Source organism: Chiloscyllium plagiosum, chromosome 3 (assembly GCF_004010195.1).
Source record: "Chiloscyllium plagiosum isolate BGI_BamShark_2017 chromosome 3, ASM401019v2, whole genome shotgun sequence".
NCBI classification, from domain to species: Eukaryota; Metazoa; Chordata; class Chondrichthyes; order Orectolobiformes; family Hemiscylliidae; genus Chiloscyllium; species Chiloscyllium plagiosum.
The window spans coordinates 43126136-43149592 of NC_057712.1; the positions used below are offsets into that span (position 1 = coordinate 43126136).

The 23457-nt window shown below is 40.3% G+C and overlaps 1 protein-coding gene across 3 annotated transcripts in view; it reads right to left on the bottom strand.

The window, feature by feature from the left end:
• The window catches only part of dst (dystonin), a 642458-nt gene that overhangs the window by 605846 nt on the left and 13155 nt on the right, over positions 1 to 23457 (bottom strand). Inside the window, exons 2-3 of one of the 3 annotated variants that reach the window (XM_043681258.1) lie at positions 15119 to 15341; positions 14193 to 14224 (exon numbers count right to left, since the gene is read on the bottom strand). In XM_043681258.1, the coding sequence (XP_043537193.1) occupies positions 14193 to 14224; positions 15119 to 15299 (213 nt within the window). In that variant the 5' untranslated portion in view covers positions 15300 to 15341. Of the gene's footprint in view, positions 1 to 14192; positions 14225 to 15118; positions 15406 to 23457 lie in introns of those variants that run through there. The other 2 variants (XM_043681269.1, XM_043681284.1) reach the window with 2 other exon arrangements.

Consider the following 23457-nt stretch of genomic DNA (forward strand, 5'->3'; position numbering starts at 1 on the left):
TTTCCCTCCAGATTGTAACTTGTTTTACAGGGTGATTATGAGGTCACAGGATTGAACTCCCACCTAGCTTTGGTTGGATTTCTGCACTGTGGGGAGTGACTAATCAGTGAGCAATCCCAATCCGCACTGATTCTTGTTGTCCCCAAAGTCAATTCCCCAGTGGAGAGGGGGGCATTGACTGCATCATGAACCTCATTCTGAATCCCTCTCTTTTCTGATAATTTGTTTTTAAAGATTAATGTTTGATGTTAGTTATAGAAAATAAAGTTAGAAAGATCAGAAAGGGTTATAACAACATGGTTTAAAAATATTTACATTGCTAACTCTTTCTAGTTCTGATAAAAGATTATCAAAATGGGACATTAATTCTGTTTACCGCTCCACATATGCTGCCTTACCAGCTGAGTGTTTCCAGCATTTTATGTTTTGATGTTGAAGTTGGTTATACTCAGATTAAACATGTCCTTTGTAGAAGGAGGAAGATTTTAATGCATGAATGTGAATAATTACACCTCTGACAATGCAGCACTCTCTCAATGCTGCACCAGCCTCTGTGTTCAAACCCTGGTTTTGAACCTGAACAAATGGCCTTGTGCCTCGCCACTCAGAGTGCAAAGGCTGAGCCAAACTGATGCTTGCAATTTGTGGATCACATAAAAGCTTCTCCGTACCTATTTAACATTCTACAATGTAAACACCCACAGTATTATGTTTTGTTTTACACATTTAAAATCAAATCAGTTTATACATTTGTCGGTAGCTCAACCATAAAGTCTGAATTCATTTTCATCTTTAAATAATGATATCGGAAGTGCACTTACATGTGATTGGAAATTATGTTTCCTCGTTTTACAACAAAGTCTGGGATCACATCAAGTCCTGTTTGCCCACTCCCAACTGTGTTTAACCTATATTAGCTCTTGTGCAGCAACACCTCAAACTGTTACTCTATGGTGTGTTTCTCCCTATCTCTGTAATTATAGAATCAGACAATTTTACATTAGGAGGCCATTTGACCCATCACATCTCAACTGGCTCCTGAAAGAGCTATCCAGCTAGTCCCATTCTTCAGCCCTATCTCCTTAGTCCTCTGAGTTCATTCCTTTCAAATAGGTATCCAGCTTTTCTGTGAAAACTCCTGTGGAATCCACCTCCACCATTCTCCCAGGCAGCACAATCTAAATTGTAACAACTCTTTGAGTAAAGAAGTTTCTCTTCATCTCATTCCAGCTCTCTTTCTGACAATCTTGAAGTTGGGACCCCAAGTCACTGACATATCAACCAGTGGAAATAGAATATCCTTCTTTACACTGTCAAAATTGTTCATAATTTTGCACACCTCAATAAAGGATGTCCTTCTACCCTACGAGTCTCAAAGATCTCTGTACTTCTCAAATTCTAGCCTCTTTCACTTCCCTAGTTTTCATATCTCCATACTGTCTTTCATGTCTTCAGCTGTCAAGTCCTGAAGCTCTGTACTTTCCACAGCCTCACTTCCCAACATCTTTTTGAAATCATTCCTCAAAATGTAACTCTTTGATCAAGCTTTTGGTTATTTGTTGTAGCGCCTATTTGTGTGGTATGGAGCAATCTCTGTCTGTCTGTTTTACTGTTCTCATTTCTGAAGGCTGGGCAATGGACTTCCATAAACTAAACAGTGCATTGGTTTTGCATTGCTTTCTGTTAGATGGCTGACCAGGAAATTCTCCCACTCTTACTGCCTGTCTTCAGGAATATTTGAAGATGTGACAGGCTGATAATAAACCTATTTGACCACATCACCAAAGCACTAACAAATCTTGGTTTAGAACTTAGATGCGGAGCTTCAAGCCCAAAAGATAGGGCCCTCCCATGAAGCAATAGGGTGCAATAAGTTTCTAAACCTCTTCACACCTACCTGAGTCCTTATGCAACTGGATGAATCCAAAATTGTTGGCTGTTTTTAGAATCAGATTTTATTGTCACGTGTATTCAAGAAGTACAGTGAAAAGTGTATAATGTCACCGCCACACATGGCACCAACCAAGGTAGAAAGGTACCCAGGTACAAAAGACTTGGGTACAAAATAATAAAAGAAATAAAGCTAAAAACAGTAAGCACTGCCTTCACAAAATAAGTAGAAAAGTAAAGAAATACAGTAATAGTCAATATTAAAGTCCTTCTTAATGTAGGCTGGAAAATTAAACAAATAAACTTAAAAGTTTAGCAGTATTTGTTGAGTCCTCTGCTTAGCTCATTCTCCGAGCGACCTCAGCTGCCTGTTCTTGACACCACTGCAACAGATACCATGGGACCTCCCTCATCACTCGCTCTTCCTGTTTTGGGCAGCAATGCCATCGCTGATAATGAAGCTGCCGCCTTTCCAATCTCCTCTTGCTGCCTCCAGAACATGCCCAGACAGGACCCACTCACAGGCTGAGATGCCACCGGCTCAAGAGAACGGCCGAGTCACCACCATGCTGGGCCAAAAGACTACCACGGGCGGGCCAGGCCAAGATAATGCCTTGAGGAGAAAGTGAGGTCTGCAGATGCTGGAGATCAGAGCTGGAAATGTGTTGCTGGAAAAGCGCAGCAGGTCAGGCAGCATCCAGGGAACAGGAGAATCCACATTTCGGGCATAAGCCCTTCTTCAGGAATGAGGAAAGTTTGTCCAGCAGGCTAAGATAAAAGGTAGGGAGGAGGGACTTGGGGGAGGGGCGTCGGAAATGTGATAGGTGGAAAGAGGTCAAGGTGAGGGTGATAGGTCAAACTGGGGTGGGGGCGGAGAGGTCGGGAAGAAGATCTCAGGTTAGGAAGGCGGCTGGTCTGTGCTGAGGCCGAGAGCAAAGAAAAGAAATACCAAGAGAGAAGTAGTCGGAGCAGTACAAATTGACTATCCTCAGAGAAAAAGATTTTCTCAACTCTGTCTGAAATAGGTGATCACTTGCTCTAAGATTATGTCCAATGGTCCTTGACTCTCCCACTGCATCTAACTTGTCAAGTTCCCTAATAATCTCATAGTATTCAATAACGCCTCTCCTTATCCTTCTAAACTCCAATGAGTACAAGCCCAACCTATACAACATTTCCTCATAAGGAAAGTATTTCATCTGGTATCAACCTTGATTTTCCTTCAATAAGGGGACTCCACAACTGTTCACAATAATCCAGGAGTGGTCTGTCTCGTGCCTTGTATAGCTTTAGCAAGACTTCCCTGTTTTTAGGCTCCATTACCTTTGAAATAAAGGACCACATTTCATTTGCCTTTCCTATTACCTACTGAACTTGAATACTAGCGTTTTTGGGATTTATACACAAGGATCCCCAAATTCCTCAGAACTGCAATCTTCTGCAGCTTTTCTCTATTTTAATAATAGACTATTTTAATAATACTTAGCTCGTCTATTAGAATCACAGAATCCCTACAATGCAGATTAAGGTCATGTGGCCCATCAAGTTTATGACTCTAAGTCTACACTGACCTTCTGAAGAACATCCCACCTTATCCCATAACCCTGCATTTACCATGGCTAATTGACCTAGCATGCACATCTCTGGACACTACGGGGCAATGTACCATGGCCAATCCTCCCAACTCAAACATCTTTGGACTGTGGGAGAAAACTGGAGCACTGGATGAAAACGCACGCATACACAGGGAGAATTTGCAAACTCCACACAACTTACTTACGGCTACCATACAAATCCAGGTCTCTCGTGCTGTGAGGCAGCAGTGCTAACCAGTGCACTGCTAAACAGTGCCACTCTACTGCCCTTTCTCCCTCCCAAAGTGTATAACCTCACATTTTCCCATCTGTCAAGATTTTGCCCACTCATTTGTCTATATACCCCTGCAGACTCATTGTGCCAAATGAAATAAATTTTGAACAGATATGATCTAGTAACTCAAGACTAATTATCCATTAGGTGTTGTAGGCTATCGTCAGCAACAAAATTGTATTTAAACAAAATCTGCAACCTCATGGCCTGGCACATCCCTCACTCCACCATTACTACAAAGCCAAGTGATCAACATATTTAAAAATAAGGTGTCAGTCTGGTGAAACTACAAAACAGGATTATTGCAAGGCAAACAGCATAAACAGCAAGAGACAGACAAGGCTAAGTGAATCCACAACCAATGAATCAGATGGGACCCTGCCACATCCCATTATGAGTGATAGTGGACAATGAAACAATCACTAGAGGATGAGGCTTCACAATTATCCCCACCCTCAATAATGAGGGAGACCAAAACATCAGTGTAAAAGATAAGGCTGAAGTGTTTGCCATAATCTTCAGCCAGAAGTGCAAAGTGGATGATCTACCTCAGCCTCCTCCAAAAATCCCCAGCTTCACTGTAGATACATAAAGAAACCGTAAGCTGAATGCACTGGGTATTGCAAAGGTTATGAGCCCTGACAACACTCCAGCAATAGTACTTAAGACTTGTGCTCCAGAACTTGCAGAGACCCTTAGCCAAGCTGTTGCAGTACAGCTATAAATTTGCTATATATCTGGCAGTGTGGAAAATTACCCAGGTATGTTCTATATAGAAAGTACAGGACATATCTAACTCAGCCAAATACCACCTCATCAGTCTACTTTTGATCATCAGTAAAATGATGAAAAAAGTAATCAACATTGCTACCAAACAGCATATATTTATCAATAATCTGCTCACTAGCACTCAACTTGGGTTTGGCATGCAGTTTGCAACTCCTGACCTCATTACAAGTTTGGTTCAAACATGGACAGAAAAACTGAACTTTAGAGGTTTGGCAAGAGTAACTGTCCTTGACATCAAGTCTGCATTTGACCAAATGTAGCACCAAGAAGAACCTAGCAAGACTACAGTTAACTGTAATCATGGGGGTAAACTCTCCACTGGTTGGACTCATTCTTAGCACAATGAAGACGGTTGTTGGAGGTTGTTCATCTTAGCACCAGGATTTGTGTGAAGATATCCTCAGGGTAGTTTCCTAGGTCCAACCATCTTTAGCTGTCATTCTTCCATTCAAGGTCATAAGTCCATGGGGTGGCTCACTGGCTTAGTGGTTAGCACTACTGCCTCATAGCACCTGGGACCTGGGTTCACTTCCAGACTCAGAGAACTGTCTGTGCAGAGTTTGCACATTCTCCCTGTGTCTGCATGAGTTTCCTCTGGGTGCTCCAGTTTCCTCCCACAATCCAAAAATGTGCAGGTTAGGTGAATTGGCCATGCTAAATTGCTCATAGTGTTCAGGGATGTGTAGGTTAGGTACATTAGTCAGGGATAAATGTTAAGTTAATAAGATAGGGGAATGGGTCTGAGTGGATTACTCTTTGGAGGATTGGTGTGGACTTATTGGGCTAAATGGCCTATTTCCACACTGTAGGGCTTCTATGGAGAAAAAAAAAGTTGTGTTGTCCATTGATTATTGCACAATGTTCAACACCATTCCAACTCCTCAAAAAATAAAGCAGACCATGTGCAAATGCAGCAAGACATGGACAATATCCAACTTGGGCTGACAATTGGAAAGTAACATTCACAATACACAGCTATTTCCAGCAAAAGAGAGTCTAACCATCCTTCACTATTCAGTGTCATTTGAATTCTCTCCTTAAAGCTATTGGAGACTGCAGTAGTTCAAGAAGGCAACTCACGATATCTCAAGGGCAATTAGGGATAGGAAATAAATGCTGTCCAGCCAATATTGCCCACATTCCATGAATAAGTAAACAAAAAATCCCCATTATTTACATTCACTGGCTATAAACTGTACTGGATGAGGCATGTAAATAGTGTAGGAGAAAGTAAGGCCTGCAGATGCTGGAGATCAGAGTCAAGAATGTGGTGTTGGAAAGACACAACAGGTCAGGCAACATTGGAGGAGCAGGAGTTCCTGATGAAGGGCTTATGCCCAAAACATCGATTCTCCTGCTCCTCAGATGCTGCCTGACCTGATGTGTGTTTCCATCACCACACTCTCGACCCATGTGAATAGTGTGGCTATTTGCATGTCAAAGGCACAGAATCCCGACACGTATAACTCACCTCCTCCCTTCCCAAAGTTGTTTACCATTTACAAGGCACAGGTCAGGGGAGTGATGAGATAGAAAATCCCCCTTACCTGAATGACTGCAGCTCCAAAAAACACTCAGAAATCTTGATATCATTTAAACAAAGCAGCTGACTTGATTGGCACAATATTCACATTCACCCCCAGCACCAACCCTCAGTAGCAGCAGTGTGTGCAATCTACTAAATGTACTGTAGAAATACCACAACCACTTCCATCTAGAAAGACAAGAGCGGCAGACACATTGGAACGCACCATCTGCAAGTTTCTGTCCAAGTCGCTCACTATCCTGACTTGCAAGTTTATAACCATTCCTTCAATATCAATGGGTCAGTGTCCTGGAACTCCAGCTCCAATACCATTGTGGGTGTACCTATGGCAAATGGACTGCAATAGTTCAAGAAATATTAACTCACAACGACCTTTTCAAGTGTAATTAAAGATGTGCAATAAATGTTTGTCTAGCCAGTAAAGCCCATATCTCTTGAATAAGTAAAAGGATCAGGTTGCTTTGTCTTCCTCATGCATCTCTCAACACAGGAATTTAAGTCAGCATCACTTAAAAAAAATTACTTAGACATTATCACAATGCTACGTGTTGGATCTTGTTGTTGCAAACTGGCTACATTGCCACAATGACTATGTTTCAAAATGTACTCAATGACTTAAAGTGCTTTGGGATGTTACGTGGGACTTGTACACTGAAAAGGGTGTCGTGGTCATAACAGCAATTTGGAAGACCTTCAGGTGGTTTCACTTTTGCATTCAACAAAGTTTCATGGGTTCAGCATTGAGACTCATGTCCAACAGTCCAAGAGAGGAAGCAGGCAATGTTCATTGATACACTCCAACCTATCATGGTGAGTGTACCCCACCGTATATGGACTGGCTGACTGACACAGATGCTAATGTGGAAAAACTGAGGACTGCAGATGCAAGAGATCAGAGACCCAGGTATGTCTCTGGAAAAGCACAGCAGGTCAGGCAGCATCCGAGGAGCAAGAGAATCAACCTTTCGGGCATAAGCCCTTCACATTCCTGATGAAGGGCTTATGCCCAAAACGTCGATTCTTCTGCTTCTCAGATGCTGCCTGACCTAGTGTTTTTTCAGTGCCACACTTTTGACTCAGATGTTAATGTCACGATTTAGTTTATAAATTTCTTTTGGCTCTGTTCAAACTAGCTTTTATGTTTAAATTATTCTAATAGGTGTGTTTCCTCATAAGAAGGCTCGTGCATGTTTTATCCCTCATAGTGACTAGCAAAGAAACTATGTATTGAATAGCCTCTTTCTCAGCAGGATCATTCCATGATCTACATCACTGGGACAACCCAGAGTCACTTTATGCATAAACGAAAAGCATTCTCCAACCTTTGTACATTTTTGAAAGTCATGTGCAAGGGGAAGTTGAATAACATATTCTGCAAATAGCAAATGCCATCATGTTTTCTTCCGAGATTCCTGCTTAACTACTGATCAAATGGAAAAACGTCGTACTTAGATTCTCCGTCTCAAAATATCCCTTTATAACTTACAACCAATTACGCAATTTTGAATTACAGCGACTAATGTAATTCAGGAAACATGGCAGACAACACACAGCAAAAGAAGACTTGCATTTTCATAGCACCTTTTTTAATGCCAGTACATAACAAAATGTTTTATGTCTAATTAATTATCTTTTAAAATGTATTCACTGTTGCAATTAAAGAAGCAAAGCAGTCGAACTACACTTAGCATAAACTGAATTAAATGTGTACTTAGATCTTGGTTGGTGAATATTTCCTGTCTATTTGAAAGGATAGCCAGGATCTCAATTTCACGTCTTATCAAAAAATGACATCTCCAACAGTGTAACACTCCCTCAGTACTGCGGTAGAGTTTCAGCTTAGGTTTTGCGCTTGAATCTCTGGAACTGAATCTGAACAAACCAGCGCATGACTCAAGCAGGAGAGCTGACATTCGTGGAAATGATATCAATATTTTCACCTTCCTGTACTTGATCTGCAAATATTGCATCATCTATGTTTCCAAGACAATAATTTGTATCTTAATTTCCGTGATTACATCCTGCATTTATCTATTGATCAGGAAAGCCAAGCCAAGCAAATCCTGTCATTTCTACCTTCCCAGTATTAAAATACTGTCACTCATATGTTTTCTTACTGTAAAACCCATTTTATCATTCAGCAGTTTTAAAAGCACAATTTATTAAGCAGTTAGTCATCATATCTGTTGTGAACTGTCTGAAACTGAACTGCAGGAACACATGGTTGAAGAAACATTTGCCGACTCAGTGAATTAATATTGACCATGTGATTTGGATAATGTACAGCAATACTATTAGATAGATTGGTATTGTTTCTGAGAACAGGATTGACTGGGCTTGCAAGCCTGGCAAATCCCTTAAAGGAGATTGGTACTGTAACACACTAAAGTAAGAGTGGGGCTTCTGTAAATAACTTGTAATTAAAAATAAAGCTTTATGACCACTCTCTTGTGCTTAATCCATAAGTGAGAGGGTCAGAGTCTGGTACTTTGTCTGAGATAGCACTGACCTACACTCAGTGCAGGAACTACTGTCAACAGAGTATCACTTTCTTTACCCAAACTTGGTACCTACTGATTTCTGGGCTGTAAAAAAAATATTAACTTTACATAAGATTACAAATATTTTTAAAATGACATTCAGGTATTTTGGGAATGCCCTGTTAAATATGAAACATTTCACAATCTTTGATAGTAGAAAAGTTGTTTTTCACTTTTCTTTCAATGTTCATATTCTGACAATCCAAACCCATAATTGTATTTTCATCAGAGATTTAGAAATGAGTTCAGAAAAGTTTAAGAAGAAAATACACAATCATGAATAATAATGCAGGTTCCGATTCTTTACAGCAGATCATTACTGTGCATTGAACGCTCAATACTCAGCCTCACCCTAGGTGGATTTAATGGAAGCTAGAGGCATAATAAACTTTCATTTACTTGTCCCTTCTATGCAAATTGATCTGAACCTCAAGCATGTACCCACTCATGAATGCCAATGTGAACTCTTCCATTTTGTCCACACTTGGAACCCTAATGGTTTATTTGGAGAATAGAATACATAATCTATATTAATGCTCCCCATGCGGTACAGTATTGGAGGAAGTACTGCATTTCAGATGAGACATTAAATTAAGGTCCTGTCTGCCCTCTCAGGTGAACACAAAACAACCCCTAGCACTGCTTCAAAGAAGAGCAGATAGTGTTTCCAGGCATTTCAGTCAATATTTATCCCTCAGTGAACCGTGAGTGCTGCACTGTCAGAGGTATCATTTCCCAGCTGAGATCTTAAACTGAGGCCCAGTCTGCTCTCTCAGGTGAATGGAAAAGAACATATGGCACTACTTCAAAGAGCATGGAAGTTTCTACTGATTTTCCAGAGAACATTTATCCCTCAGTCAAACACAGGAAAAGCCGATTGTCTGGTTATTATAATATTGCCATACTTTATAGTGGCTTTCTTTAAAAAGTACTGCACTGACGCTAAAATGATTTGAGATGTCGAAAGGTAGTAAAAAGTGCTGTATCATAGCAAGCCCTGTTTTCTTTCTTTACAATCCAATGCATAATAGGAATTACGTGGCAACTTCCCCAAAATAATTTCAATTTGGACTCCTATAGTGGGTGCAGAGGAAATACTTTGATCCCACGTGTATGGTCTAGGTTTAAACGGAGTCTCTCTGACATTCCTTTGCAATGGTGTAACAGCTATTCAAGTGTTTATCTTTTTAGAGTCAGAGATGTACAGCGCGGAAACAGGCCCTTCGGTCCAACCAGTCCATGCTGACCAGATATCCCAACCCAATCTAGTCCCACCTGCCAGCACCTGGCCCATATCCCTCCAATCCCTTCCTATTCATATACCCATCCAGATGCCATTTAAATGTTGCAATTGTACTAGCTTCCACTACTTCCTCTGGCAGCTCATTCCATTCACATACCACCCTCTATGTGAAAACGTTGCCTCTTAGGTCTCTTTTATATCTTGCCCCTCTCACCCTAAACCTATGCCCTCTAGTTCTGTTCTCCCCCACCCTAAGGAAAAGACTTTGTCTATTTATCCTATCAATGCCACTCATGATTTTGTAAACCTGTACAAGGTCACCCCTCAGCCTCCGACGCTCGAAAACAGCCCCAGCCTATTCAGTCTTTCCCTATAGCTCAAGTCCACCAACCCTGGGAACAGCCTTGTAAATCGTATCTGAACCCTTTCAAGTTTCACAACATCTTTCTGATAGGAAGACCAGAATTGCACGCAATATTCCACCAGTGGCCTAACCAATGTCCTGTACAGCCGCAATATGACCTTCCCATTCCTGTATTCAATACTCTGACCAATAAAGGAAAGCATACCAAACGCCTTCTTCACTATCCTATCGACCTGCCACTTCATTTTCAAGGAGCTATGAACCTGCTCTCCAAGATCTCTTTGTTCAGCAACACTCTCTCGGACCTTACCATTAAGGGTATAAGTCCCGATAAGATTTGCTTTCCCAAAATGCAGCACCTCACATTTATCTAAATTAAACTCCATCTGCCACTTCTTAGCCCATTGGCCCATTAGATCAAGATCCCATTGTAATCTGAGGTAACCCTCTTTGCTGTCCACTACACCTCCAATTTTGGTGTCATCTGCAAACTTACTAACTTTACCTATTATGCTCACATCCAAATCATTTATATGAACAATGAAAATTAGTGGACCCAGCACCGATTCTTGTGGCACTCCACTGGTCACAGGCCTCCAGTCTGAAAAACAACCCTCCACCACCACCCTCTGCCTTCTACCTTTGAGCCAGTTCTGTATCCAAATGGTGAGTTCTCCCTGTATTCCTGAGATCTAACCTTGCTCACCAGTCTCCCATGGGGAACCTTACTGAATGCCTTACTGAAGTCCATATAGATCACATCTGCTACTCTGCCCTCATCAATCCTCTTTGTTACTTCTTCAAAAAATTCAATCAAGTTTGTGAGGTATGATTTCCCATGCATAAAGTCATGTTGACTATTCCTAATCGGTCCTTGTCTTTCCAAATACATGCACATCCTGTCCCTCAGGATTCCCTCCGACAACTTTCCCACCACCAACATCAGGCTCACTGGTCTATAGTTCCCTGGCTTGTCCTTACCGCCTTTCTTAAACAGTGGCACCACGTTAGCCAACCTCCAGTCTTCCGGCACCTCACCTGTGACTATTGATGACACAAATATCTCAATAAGAGGTCCCGCAATCACTTCCCTAGCTTTCTGCAGAGTTCTAGGGTACACCTGATCAGGTCCTGGGGATTTATCCACTTTTATGCATTTCAATACATCCAGCACTTCCTCCTCTGTAATATGGACATTTTTCAAGATGTCACCATCTATTTCCCTACATTCTATATCTTCCATATCCTTTTCCACAGTAAATACTGATGCAAAATACTCATTTAGTATCTGCTCCATCTCCTGCAGCTCCACATAAATGCCACCTTGCTGATCTTTGAGAGGCCCTATTCTCTCCCTTGTTACCTTTTTGTCCTTAAGGTATTTGTAAAAGCCCTTTGATTCTCCATAACTCTACTTGCAAAAGCTATCTCATGTCCCCTTTTTGCCCTCCTGATTTCTCTCTTAAGTATACTCCCACTGCCTTTATACTCTTCAAAGGATTCACTCGATCTATCCTGTCTGTACCTGACATATCCTTCCTTCTTTTTCTTAGCCAAACCCTCTATTTCTTTAGTCATCCAGCATTCCCTCTCGAAATCTCATTTCTGAAGACTTCCCATTTTCCAGCTGTTCCTTTACCTGCGAACATCTGTGCCCAATCAGTTTTTGAAAGTTCTTGCCTAATTTAGCCTTCCTCCAATTTAGAACTTCAATTTTTAGATCTGGTCTATCCTTTTCCATCACTCTTTTAAAATTAATAGAATTATGGTCGCTGGCCCCAAAGTGCTCCCCCACTGACACTTCATCACCTGCCGTGCCTTATTTACCAAGAGTAGGTCAAGTTTTCACCTTGTTTAGTAGGATTTTCTTATTTTTCCGACTTATACAATGAATAACTGTAATGTTATGTTTTTTCTTTATTTCTCTGTTTTGTATCTAAGATCTGTACCCAGGTATTTTATATCTAAGATGGTGCGTACCTAAGATGGTGTTGTGTGGGGCAACATTGTGAACTTTTCACTGTACTCCTATACTTCTGTGCTTGAGTACACATGACAATAAACCTAATTCTAAACTCATGCAAAGCAGCTCAGCTGTTTAACACTTTTGTGTTTAATACTCTGGAACATTTATAAAGGGACACATTTTATTCCATTTTTTAATAATCTTTTAAAGTTCAAGTCTAACATTTTTGGTAATAACTAAATTGTCATCTTCTTGACTGATGAGCATGAGGAGGAATGTGAAATCTTCTCATGGTGATGTGTCATATGCACATATCGAGTACATTTCCTCGAAGAGACAACATGTATCACCAAAACGGATGGAATGAGGGACAAAACAAAGCGTAACAACTCAACAGGTCAGACAGCATCTGTGGAGAGAAGCATGACTGAACGTTTCAGTTCAATGACCTTTCACCATAACGGATGTAGTAAGGGTGAGTGTGTTGTGTGGAGGGGAGGAAACAGAAGGGTATGCTCCAATTTCCCATCTCCCCCTCTTCCGACAAAGCAATTGACCTTGACTATATGTTTGACTGATCCTGAAAGGCCTGTTACAAATATGGCCAACACAGAGCCCCCTCCAGTTCAGTATCAGTTTGGAAATTAAGTTGGCAAATTAAATTCTTTAAACATTGAAAAGTCACCACAAACTGCTGAGAAGTCAGGGAAAATGAATGACAAAGTTATTTGGAAGGAAAAAAGCAATCTTTCATGTATTAATTTAAATGGAGAAACGTGTTCCTTCTGTTCTCAACAAGTTGCATTTAGATAACGCCTTTTGATAGAACAGAACTTCACAAGATGTTTTCACAGTAACATTATCAGCAAAAAACTGAGATGGAGCCACAAAACATATTAGGACCAAGAAGTTGACCAAAGAAGTACGTTTTCAGAAACATTGTAAAAGAGGAGAGAGAGAGAGGTAGAGAGGCAAAATTTAGGGAATCCAGAGTTTAATAGGCAATGGTGGGTCCAAGGAAATAAAGGATGCACACGAGTCCAGAATTGGAAGACAGCAGACAATTCAGTGAGTTTCAGGATTGGGGTTCATCACAGAAATAGGGATAGGCAAGATCATACAGGACTACAAAACATGACATCATTTCGACCAGATATGGACAAAATACTAATTATTTGGTACAAACAAGGACTGCAGATGCTAGAAACCAGAGTCTAGATTAGAGTGGTGCTGGAAAAACACAGCAGGTCAGGCAGCATCCGAGGAGCAGAAAAATTGACGTTTCGGGCAAAAGCTCTTCATCAGGAATAGAGATGAAGGGCTTTTGCCTGAAACATCGATTTTCCTGCTCCTCGGATGCTGCCTGACCTGCTGTGCTTTTCCAGCATCACTCTAAGCTAAAATACTCATTATTGTCTAATCTGAACTTCACACACAAAGCTCTTAGAGGTTAATGTTGAGGCTGATTATTACAAAGTTATTTTCTAATGTTTCCCTTCTTCCTTATCAAGGATTCTGGTGGAATTTTGTCCACAGACAGTGAAACATAGTCCAATTATTGTCAACCCTGTTATACAGTTTGCTGAGGAGGGTGCAGGTGCAGGTGACTTGATCCTGAGCTTCTGGTGATTATTGATAACGATGCTGATAACTGTATCTGCCCAAGGAACCCCCTTCATTGTCGTAGTTTCAGTACCTCAAACTAACAAGCCCATTCATCTGCCATCCACATTTGATTAATTTTAATCTAAACATATTCTCAGCAAACATGAAGTACTAAACAAGGCCCATTTTCCAATGGATGATCCCACTTGGTACAATTTTTCCCACCACATATGCCAATAGTTTGCCCAGCCCTGATGATCACATATTGATGGAGATTTAACATCTTTACGTTATCTTGAGGTTGAGTTGAGTGCTATTGGGATGCTCAATAAGTAACTTTGTATGACCTTGAATTGAGAAAGCAAAACAGCATGCTGTACCTCAGAACGGAAGTGCGATCTCATCCCTGCATCTGGGATAAAATAAGGGAAAAATATTATTTATGGCACAGAAGCAAATCCACAGTATTAGTTACACAACAATGGTAATGTTACATTTAATGTAGTTTAGTTCAGGGTCAGAATACACAGCTGTAGTTTGATAGCAAAATTGCACACATCTCTAAATCAATTCATGCAAATACTTATGAATGAAACCTTCTAATGGCTATCTTGATAGAAGTTATCTTTGAAAAATTTAACACATCAGAGTTACTAAATATGAGAGTGAGAGATTGGGTGAGGAGAGAAGGGATAAGGGGGTTGATGGAGGGGATGAGAAGATGAGGCAGGGATCAAGGGTGGAGGGAGGGAATGATGGGGGCCAGGGAGGGAAGGGAAGGTGAATGAATGAGGAGATTAGAGGGGAAGGAGTGAGGAAGAAAGGGGGAAGCCCTGTCTAAGTGAGGACAGGGGAGAAGGGTAGGAGTTAGAAGGAGACCGAGGGAGGAATTATGAGGGAGCATATAGTCTGAAAGGGAAGTTGGGAGCTATTGGGGGACAAGTGGAGTGGGAGAGTAAAGGTATGAGGGTCAGTGGCGAAAGGATGACGGGTCATAGAGAAGGGAGTGTAGGAGGAGGGGGTGAGAAAAGGGTGAAGGAGGGGGTGAGAGAAGGGAGAGGGAGCGGGTGAGGGAGGGGGTGAGGGAAGGAGGGGGTAGTTGAAGATGAAGTTGGGTGATATGCGGGAGAATGGAAGAGGATGATTATGCTGCTGAAGAAGAGGGAATAATATTGGGCCTTGGGAATCGAGGGGTTGAGGTAGCTGAGAGGGAGAACGAGGAGCCGCAGAGGGTGCGCCAGGAGTGGGGGAGCGCAGAGGGAGCACCTGGGTGGCTAGAGGAAGCGATAGGGAAACGCACTCTCACCTCGACTCCTGGAACGGCCTGAGCCGACCGACTTGATGGGGTGACGAGCCTTGCGGAGTTTACGGTGCCAGCAGCAGAAGAACAAGATGGTAGCGATGGTGCCCAGCAGCAGGAGCAGCAGCAGCAAAACGCACTGGACGCTGTAGGGCTTGAGCAGGACCAGGAACGCCGCTGCTATCATTGTAGGTGTCTGGCAAGTGGCTCCTTTCCACTAGTACATCACCTGCATGTGAAGAAAGATTCAGGGCACTGGATATAGATAGCTCAACCTCTAGACCTCGTTTATGCAACTCGGAGGAAAGGGGCTCTCGAAATTTTGAAAGCTCTGCTCGCTTCCACTGCAGCCAGCCATCCTGGGACATCTGGGAAGGAGGGGTGGGGGGAATGGAGTTATTGATTCGACGTAGAATTGGAGGGCATCAGTCCATGAGTCAGCATGATGCAAAGCAGCAGTCTCACCGCTGTGCACACTTGCAGCCGCAGTCCCCCTGAATTTGAAAAAAAAAGCCACCGGGCTTCATCTGAAATGTGCCATTCCTGTTTCACCTCAACGCAGACGGAGCCGAGAGGGATGCGCCGGTTTCACTCGACATGCCCCATTAAAATAACAGTTGCGAGTTTCAGAAGATTAGATCATGCCGTCTGGATGAAAATGAACCAGAGCACTAACTGCAGCAGCAGCAGCAGCAACAGCGTGGGGGTGGGCGGCATTGAGGCCGGTGTTCTTACACACACTGACGCCGATCCCCGCGCCCACAGTGCCGAATTCTGTCTCAGGTCTTCCCTCCCGCAGAAATCAGGCACTTCATCCTCAACATCAGCAACGCCAGGACGCGGGCAGACGCTCGATTTAAACAAGACGGAATGCCCAGTTCATGTCATTCCTTGCGGCAGCGATCAGCCAAACCGCAACAAAAATAGACACACAGAAAAAAAAACAGACACACACAGGAACAGGAATTTATTTGCCCATACAAGTCCGCAACTCGCCGTTTTGCTTAGGGTCCGTGGCAAGCAGCGTTGAGTGGTGAAATCGGTAGGGAGCCGAACTTTTCTGATGGGTCATATTTTAATAAGTTGCGATTTCTAAGGGTGGTACATCAGAAGGTCTGGTCTAATAACAGAATGCTTTCTTAATTATATCCGAAATAAATAGATGGTTGGTCATTTTCAGACATAGAATTAAGTCGAAATTACAGTACACCAACATCACTTCTATCCACTAAATCCATGCCAGTGTTTCTGATCCACACAATCCTCCTCCTGCTATACGTCACACCCTATCAGCATATCCATCTCCCACATCTAATTTACTTACAAATATTTGGTGATACCTGATAACTGCATTTCAAAAAAAGGAAAGTTTAATCAGTTTTGGTTATTTTTGTTTGTAAAGGTGAGCCCAACCTTTATCCACCCCTAAAGTAAATTAACTAAATTTCACTATGTCACAGAGAGTAGATACAGCAAAAGGATTAAAACAGAGTAACGTAAGAAGTGGAGGCAATTTAGCTTAAATCTGTTCATTTAATTAGATCGTCAAACGGCTCTCTGCCTTTAATCCTGATGAAGGGCTTTTGCCCGCAACGTCGATTTTAGTGCTCCTCGGATGCTGCCTGAATTGCTGTGCTCTTCCAGCACCACTAATCCAGAATCTGGTTTCCAGCATCTGCAGTCATTGTTTTTACCTAACAGCAAAGAAAGCCCGTTTCCCAAGCGTGCCTTTCTTAGTTCAACTATTCACTTGACTCACACCCACTGCAGCTTTGGGACCATCAACCTGATGGAAGATACTGTTTGGTCTGTCTGAAACCTGTTGGTCTTCCAGTGCTTGTTGGTCAACAACTCAGATGCGGACCTTCCAAGATCAGGCAAATTACATGGTTAATGGGCTGAGGAGTAGTGGATGGAGTTTAATTTGGATAAATATGAGATATTGCATTTTGGTGGGCAGGAGTTATTCAATTAAAAGTAGGTCCTCAGGTAGTGTTGTAGAACAGGGACCTAGTGTTTCAGGTACACAATTTTTTGATGTTTGGATCACATATAGACAGAGTGGTTAGGAAGGCATTCAGTACACTTGCCTTCATTGTTCAGACGTTTGAGTATACAAGTGGGTCGCCATGTGCAGGACATGAGTGAGGCCTCTTCTCGAGTGCTGTGTGCAATTCTGGTCACCCTGCTGTAGGAAGGATATCATTAAGCTGGAGAGGATTCCGAACATATTTACCAACACGTTGCCGTAAATGGAGGGTTTGAATTAGAAGGAGAGGCTGGATAGGCTGGGACTATTTTCACCAGAGCATAGGAGGTTGAGGGGTGACTTGATAGAGGTTTATAAAATCATGAGAGTTATAGATAAGCTGAATAGAAAAAGGTCTTTTCCCCAGTGTGGGGATTTCAAAACCAGGGGGCATATTTTTAAGGTGAGAGGAGAAGAATTTTACAAAAGACATGAAGGGCAACTTGTTTATATACAGTGGTTCGTTTTGTGGAATGAGCTTCCAGAGGAAATGATGGATGCAGGTACAATTAAAAGACATTCGAATAAATACATGAATAAGAAATGTTTGGAGGGATATGGGCCATGTGCAGGTAGGTGGGCCTAGTTGAAAGGAAGCAATGGAGAAAAGTCAATGTCTGAGGCCCTTCAGCCATCAGCAGTCAGGAATGGATAAAGAAAATATCCCGCCAGCTGTATGTTTGGCATGTAATGATAATAGTAAAGAGTCACTTAATTGCAAATGTGATTAACGTAAAATATTGGAAGAAACTGAGTTGGTTTGAATTTCATGCCAACTTTGATTTGTCATGTAATGCACTTTTAAAAATGTAATGAATAAAGTATATTTTTTGTAAAAAGTTCTACAAAGAATATTGCACTCCAGAGTGAATTATGTATGGAGAAAAGTTTAACTTTATTGCACTATGAAATATTGACGTCAAAATGGTTTGCAGCATACCTTTACAAATTTTATAAATAAAGTACATTTTAAAAGAAAAATAACAGTCATAGTGAATCTGTATTTTAACTCCATTGAGCTGTCTTGGTTCCATAAACCTTAATTCCTTTCCCAATGAAAACTTTTCAATCTAAGTTCTAAAGTGTTCAATTGACTCCTCTCCCACCCAAACTCAATCAATGCCAGAAAGCCATTAATGTGAGACCAAATACTTCTTCAGAGGTGTGCAATGTTTTCAGGTTGTACTACTACAGTTATTCCAGTTGGCAACAACCTAAAACAATGATTTTGAAAAGAGTATTAGTTGTAAACTCACTGCCAAAGACATGACATGCAGCTGGAAACTTAAAGGTTCAGTGAAGTTGTAAAGAGTTTAGAGGAAAAGACCATTTTCTCTGGTTGGCAATGAGTTTAAAATTGCAATTCATTCCAAAAGAAAAAAAAAGTGAAAATAAATTTCTTTATGTGCAGGATTGTTGGAGAATGGAATTTCTTGCTCATGATGTAGTGAAAATAGAAAATTTTCTTTGTAGAAAAATGGATAAACTAAGATAAAAGGCTGAGGCCTGTGAGAAAGCAAGCTTCAGTTTTGATAGCAGCTGCAGCCAAAGGTGGAGTTAGTGAAAAATTAAAAATGTGCAAGATTGCACTAGAGGAATACAATAGAGATCCTGAGAGGTATAGGGCTAGAGTATTAGAGATACGTTGAGGGTGAGGCTCTGAATACATTTAAACATAGTATAATAACATTTAATTGCCACTCAAGGGCTTTTCTCATATGAAATAAAAGCTGTCCTTGCCAGTGATACACACATTATCACCACATAAAAGAAACTTGAAGCATTGCCAAACTGAGAACAAACGGAGAACAGGGGTGATAGGTGAACAGAACTTAATGCAAGTTAGGAAAAGCATAGTGGAGATTTGGATCAACTCACATTGGTGAAGATGCAAAATACCGATACTGATGTGAAATGAAGTGAAGAGCCTTAAAGTTACAAAAGCATGAGGAACAGCTTAGCAGCGGGTGAATTGAAATGAGAAGAAATATGCAATGTTACAAGAACATATGGGTTGGAGATTCACCTCAACATAAGTTAGGATGGCAAGCTTGACTCATTCACAGTAATAACAGAATGTCAACAATCTATTGCAGCAAGATGCCAACACTGCCTTACAAATGTGCGAGCTCATTTCAATGATAAGTCTAAAGCATGAAAGGTTTATCGTGAGGCAAATCAAAGTATAAATCACTTGAATCTTCAGTCCTAACAGGCTGAGCTCCACAAGTCAAGTGATGATTGCAACATCCACACACAATGCTGTCCTTTGCAATCCTTACAAAGTCTGTTTCATTTAAAAACTCTATTGGTTATTAATCTATTGAAAGAAAGGTCTTGAAAGGGAAATTTGACCTTGATATTTGTTGAAAATGACCATTTACACTCCCAAATCTGGGCATAAATGTTCTGTTATCATGTGGCAGCTGTCTTCCGAGCAAAAAAATCTCTTTGAGAAAAAAAACAACATAAATTTTACCATAGTAAAAGCTTCCTCTTAGTTTTTAAAAATTGTTTGAGGCATATGCTGACCAAAAGTGCAAGAAGAAAGATATTCCATCCACACAGTGAGCTGAAAGCTACTGATCCATCTTGGGAAATTCAGTTTACTGTGCATGCTTTGAATGCCAAATTAAAGTATCAAAATTCAAGTCAAGGCTTTTGGGAGAGGATTAGGCCTTCACAGAAATGCCTGCTTGAAAGACACAGAAAGTCATAAAAGAGAATTAATTTGTTGGGAAATAATTAATTGAAACATTTTCGGTCATAGCCTGAATTTACATATCAAAGTTTTAGTTACTTCAGAAAAAATAACAAATGAAAGAATTTTCAAAAGGTATTTTCCAATTTTTTTTAGAAAATGAAGGAAAAGATCATCAGAAATATGGACTATCAAATATTAACTTACATCTTGTGATTGTTTTACTTGAAACCTTCCTTTGACTAAAATGGGTTTAAATAGAAAGAACCATGAACCTAAATACCTGCAGTGATAATGATAAGTGGCAAATGATAATTTCACATATTGGGAGATGCAAAATTCAATTGCCAGTTAACTAGTTTGGAAAGACAGTAGAGTTAGATTCCAAAATACACAAGCAATTATATTTCGATTCTGAGCAGCAAAACAGAGGGAAGGTTGCACGAACTTGCAATAATAAGAGCTGGAACTCTCTCCCTACCTGCCTATTTTGCTCATCATTTTGGAATATAATGCTGTTGAAAAAGCAAATTGGGAAAACAACATTCACCCACTAAGTTCTGATGTATCACTATTGCTGACAGTCAAACATAAAAGAACTGTGGTCTCAGGTTAAGAATCTACTTCATGGATTACAAGGATTAACTGTGTCACCTTTACCTTCCCAGATCTTATCAGGCAGTCTCCCTTTGAAATTTATTACCTGTGTTGTGTACACATTTGATGTCATGATTTGGTTAAGTTTTCTTAGGGTTGGCCAATATATCCTTCCTAACATGTGGTGCCCAGATCTGCTTACAGCCAGGTGGGGGCTAATCAGGATTTTGTATGACTGCAGATTAACTTCTACATTCTAGTATTCCAGTCTTCCAGATGAAAAGGCTAGCATTCAATTAGCTTTCTTGAATGTTTTCTGCACCTGTACATGGCATTTTAAAGACCTGTGCACCTCAATCCCCAAGTATCTTTGGGCATTTAATGTTTTAACACTTCAGTTTGCAAGATTTATCATCATTTTGTGCTGCAAAAATTGGTATGGTTGTCAGTTCAGCTATCAAGTTGTCAAAGGCACGCTGGTAGTCTTTTTCCATTCAAATCTTTTTGTCTGTCTTTCTTCAAAAACTCATTAAGAGTCATCACAATGCTAAAATAAACCTCTGATAAAATCCATTCATGCCGATATAAAGCACAATTTTGCCTTTTGTCTCAGTAACAGGGAAATCCAAGACAGCCAAGACTTTTGCTTCTCTTGGTGAAACTTGGCTTTGCACCCCTGTATGGCTGAAATAATCATATTTAGCAAATTCACATTTAGCAAAACTTATGACCAATGCTTCTTTATAATCAATCAAACAACTCCTTCAAGTGATGTAATTGCTCTTCCCATAATTTGCTGAACACATCAAGTTATTTCTGTGGACAACACAGTTGCATAATCCTTTAATAACTTTGTTGCTTAGCCAGTGAAAAAATTCTGGTGCATTTTATATCCCAAGCAACATGACTTGACATTGATAAAGTCCTTCCATTGTTACAAAAGCTGGTATTTCTTTGACTGCATCAGTTAATGGCACTTGCCAATATCCTTTTAAGAAGTAAATCTTTGTAACAAATTGTGGTTGTTCAATCTTCTCGATACAACTTTCCAAGTGTTGAATCAGATATAATTCTATTATTATCCTGTTGTCTTTGAGATAATCAATACATGATCTTTGTGACGCAGCCAGTTTCAGCACCATCATGGACAGGTGAGCTCCAGCAACTGTGACTCAATCCAGTAATGTTCTTATCCATCATAATCTCTTTTTTCTCTGGGTTGAATCTGTAAGGCTGTTGTTTTAGGAGTAATGCATCCCCTATATGATTAGCATGTGTAGCTAAAGGTGATTATCCTGGACCATTCATGCAAAATTAATTTTTTTAAGCTACCTCAAAGGTGTTTGTAAGTCACTTTGATAGTATTCTAGAAAGTGGCATAATATTCCATCAACCTGTATAAGCACCCCTGTACTGTCCAAACTGATTACTGGAGGGTTAATTTTTGATTTATAAATTTCAGATTTATTTTCAAATCGTTCTGATATTTTCTATTTCACTCCTTATTCTTTTCCCCACTGTAAATTAACTTCTGTTCTGACTATTTTTCTTGTCCTGGCATCTCTTTAACAGATTACCATGACATATAGAATTTTCCATGTGTCTTAATTCACATCATTGAGCTCCTTTTTAATTTGATAAGATCCAATGAACCTTACTTTTGATGATTTCCCTGAGACAGGTAAACTGAACACACTCATGTGCACACACACACACATATTTTCATTCATACACAAATAAGACATGGAAAAGACAGATGGTTCGACACAAAATATATGGGTGGGAAAATATAAAGAAGGAAAATGAAATTCTGTAGATTCAAAGTCTAATCCACACGGTTTAGAAGCAATTTTCACAGTTCTTTGGATTTTAGCAAGAATGACTTATTGTCTGTAGCTTCTTGGATTCAGTATTGATTTCATGGACCATGTTCTTTTCTTAAATTAGACCACTTTTATAAGTTATTTTTGTCTTCACATTGACAGAAAGGAGAGAGATGTTTGCTCTTTCCTGGTCCTGGGTGTTTCCTGCTGCATTGCTCTCACAGGTCTGTGCAATCTGCTGCACGACCAGTCTGAGGTCTCCTTACTTCAGAAACTCCTGAAACTGCTCGATGTTAACAATGTGACAACCTCAAGGATTCAAAAGTAATTCCATTTAATACAAATAAAAATATGCAGCTCTTGATTTTCATGTTGCAAAGTTTCCCTGATATTTTGGCTATACAACAGCATCCGGTTTCCATTCTAGTTTGTACTTTTAAAAGGAAATATGTGTGGTCCATTACACCAGAACCAAAATTATGAGCTTTGGTCTTGTTATCTGCTTTATTTCTCAATGTTCTTTGAGTACTTTTTGGTCAATTCACTTTTTCTCTTGACACACAAACTGGAAGCATAGGCTCTGAGCATGATGTTCGCAAATTTTTATTTCATCAATTTAAGGAGTCCTCTAAACTCAGGTCCTTATATCATGTTCAAAATGACTGGATTCTGTGGATTCATTAAGAACATCACTGGTGGCAAACAGTAACATATTCCTGACAAGAAGTTCTATTCATGGTTTTAAAGATTCATACGTCCTTTTAATGCTCCTTGATGTTGTGAATAATAAGCTTAAGATACAAAGAGTTTTATTCTAAATCTATTCATTATTTATTTGAATATTTGTAACAATATTTGAAACTTAACCTTATTGCAATCCTTTGAGTAATCCACATCTCAAAAAAATTGAACTGTTCTACTACTATTTTTGTTAAAAATCACACAACACCAGGTTATAATCCAACAGGTTTATTTGAAAGTGTTAGCTTTCAGAGCGCTGCTCCTTCATCAGGTCGCTGTAGAGCAGGATTATAAGAAACAGAATTTATAGCAAAAGATTACAGTGTCATGCAACTAAAACAATATATTGAACAAACCAAGATTACTGTTAAGTTTTTCATCTTTTAGAATGAGTTGCAGGTTTTGGTTCATTAACATGTTAATCCCAGAACTTCTTTTAAGTCACATTCTTGAG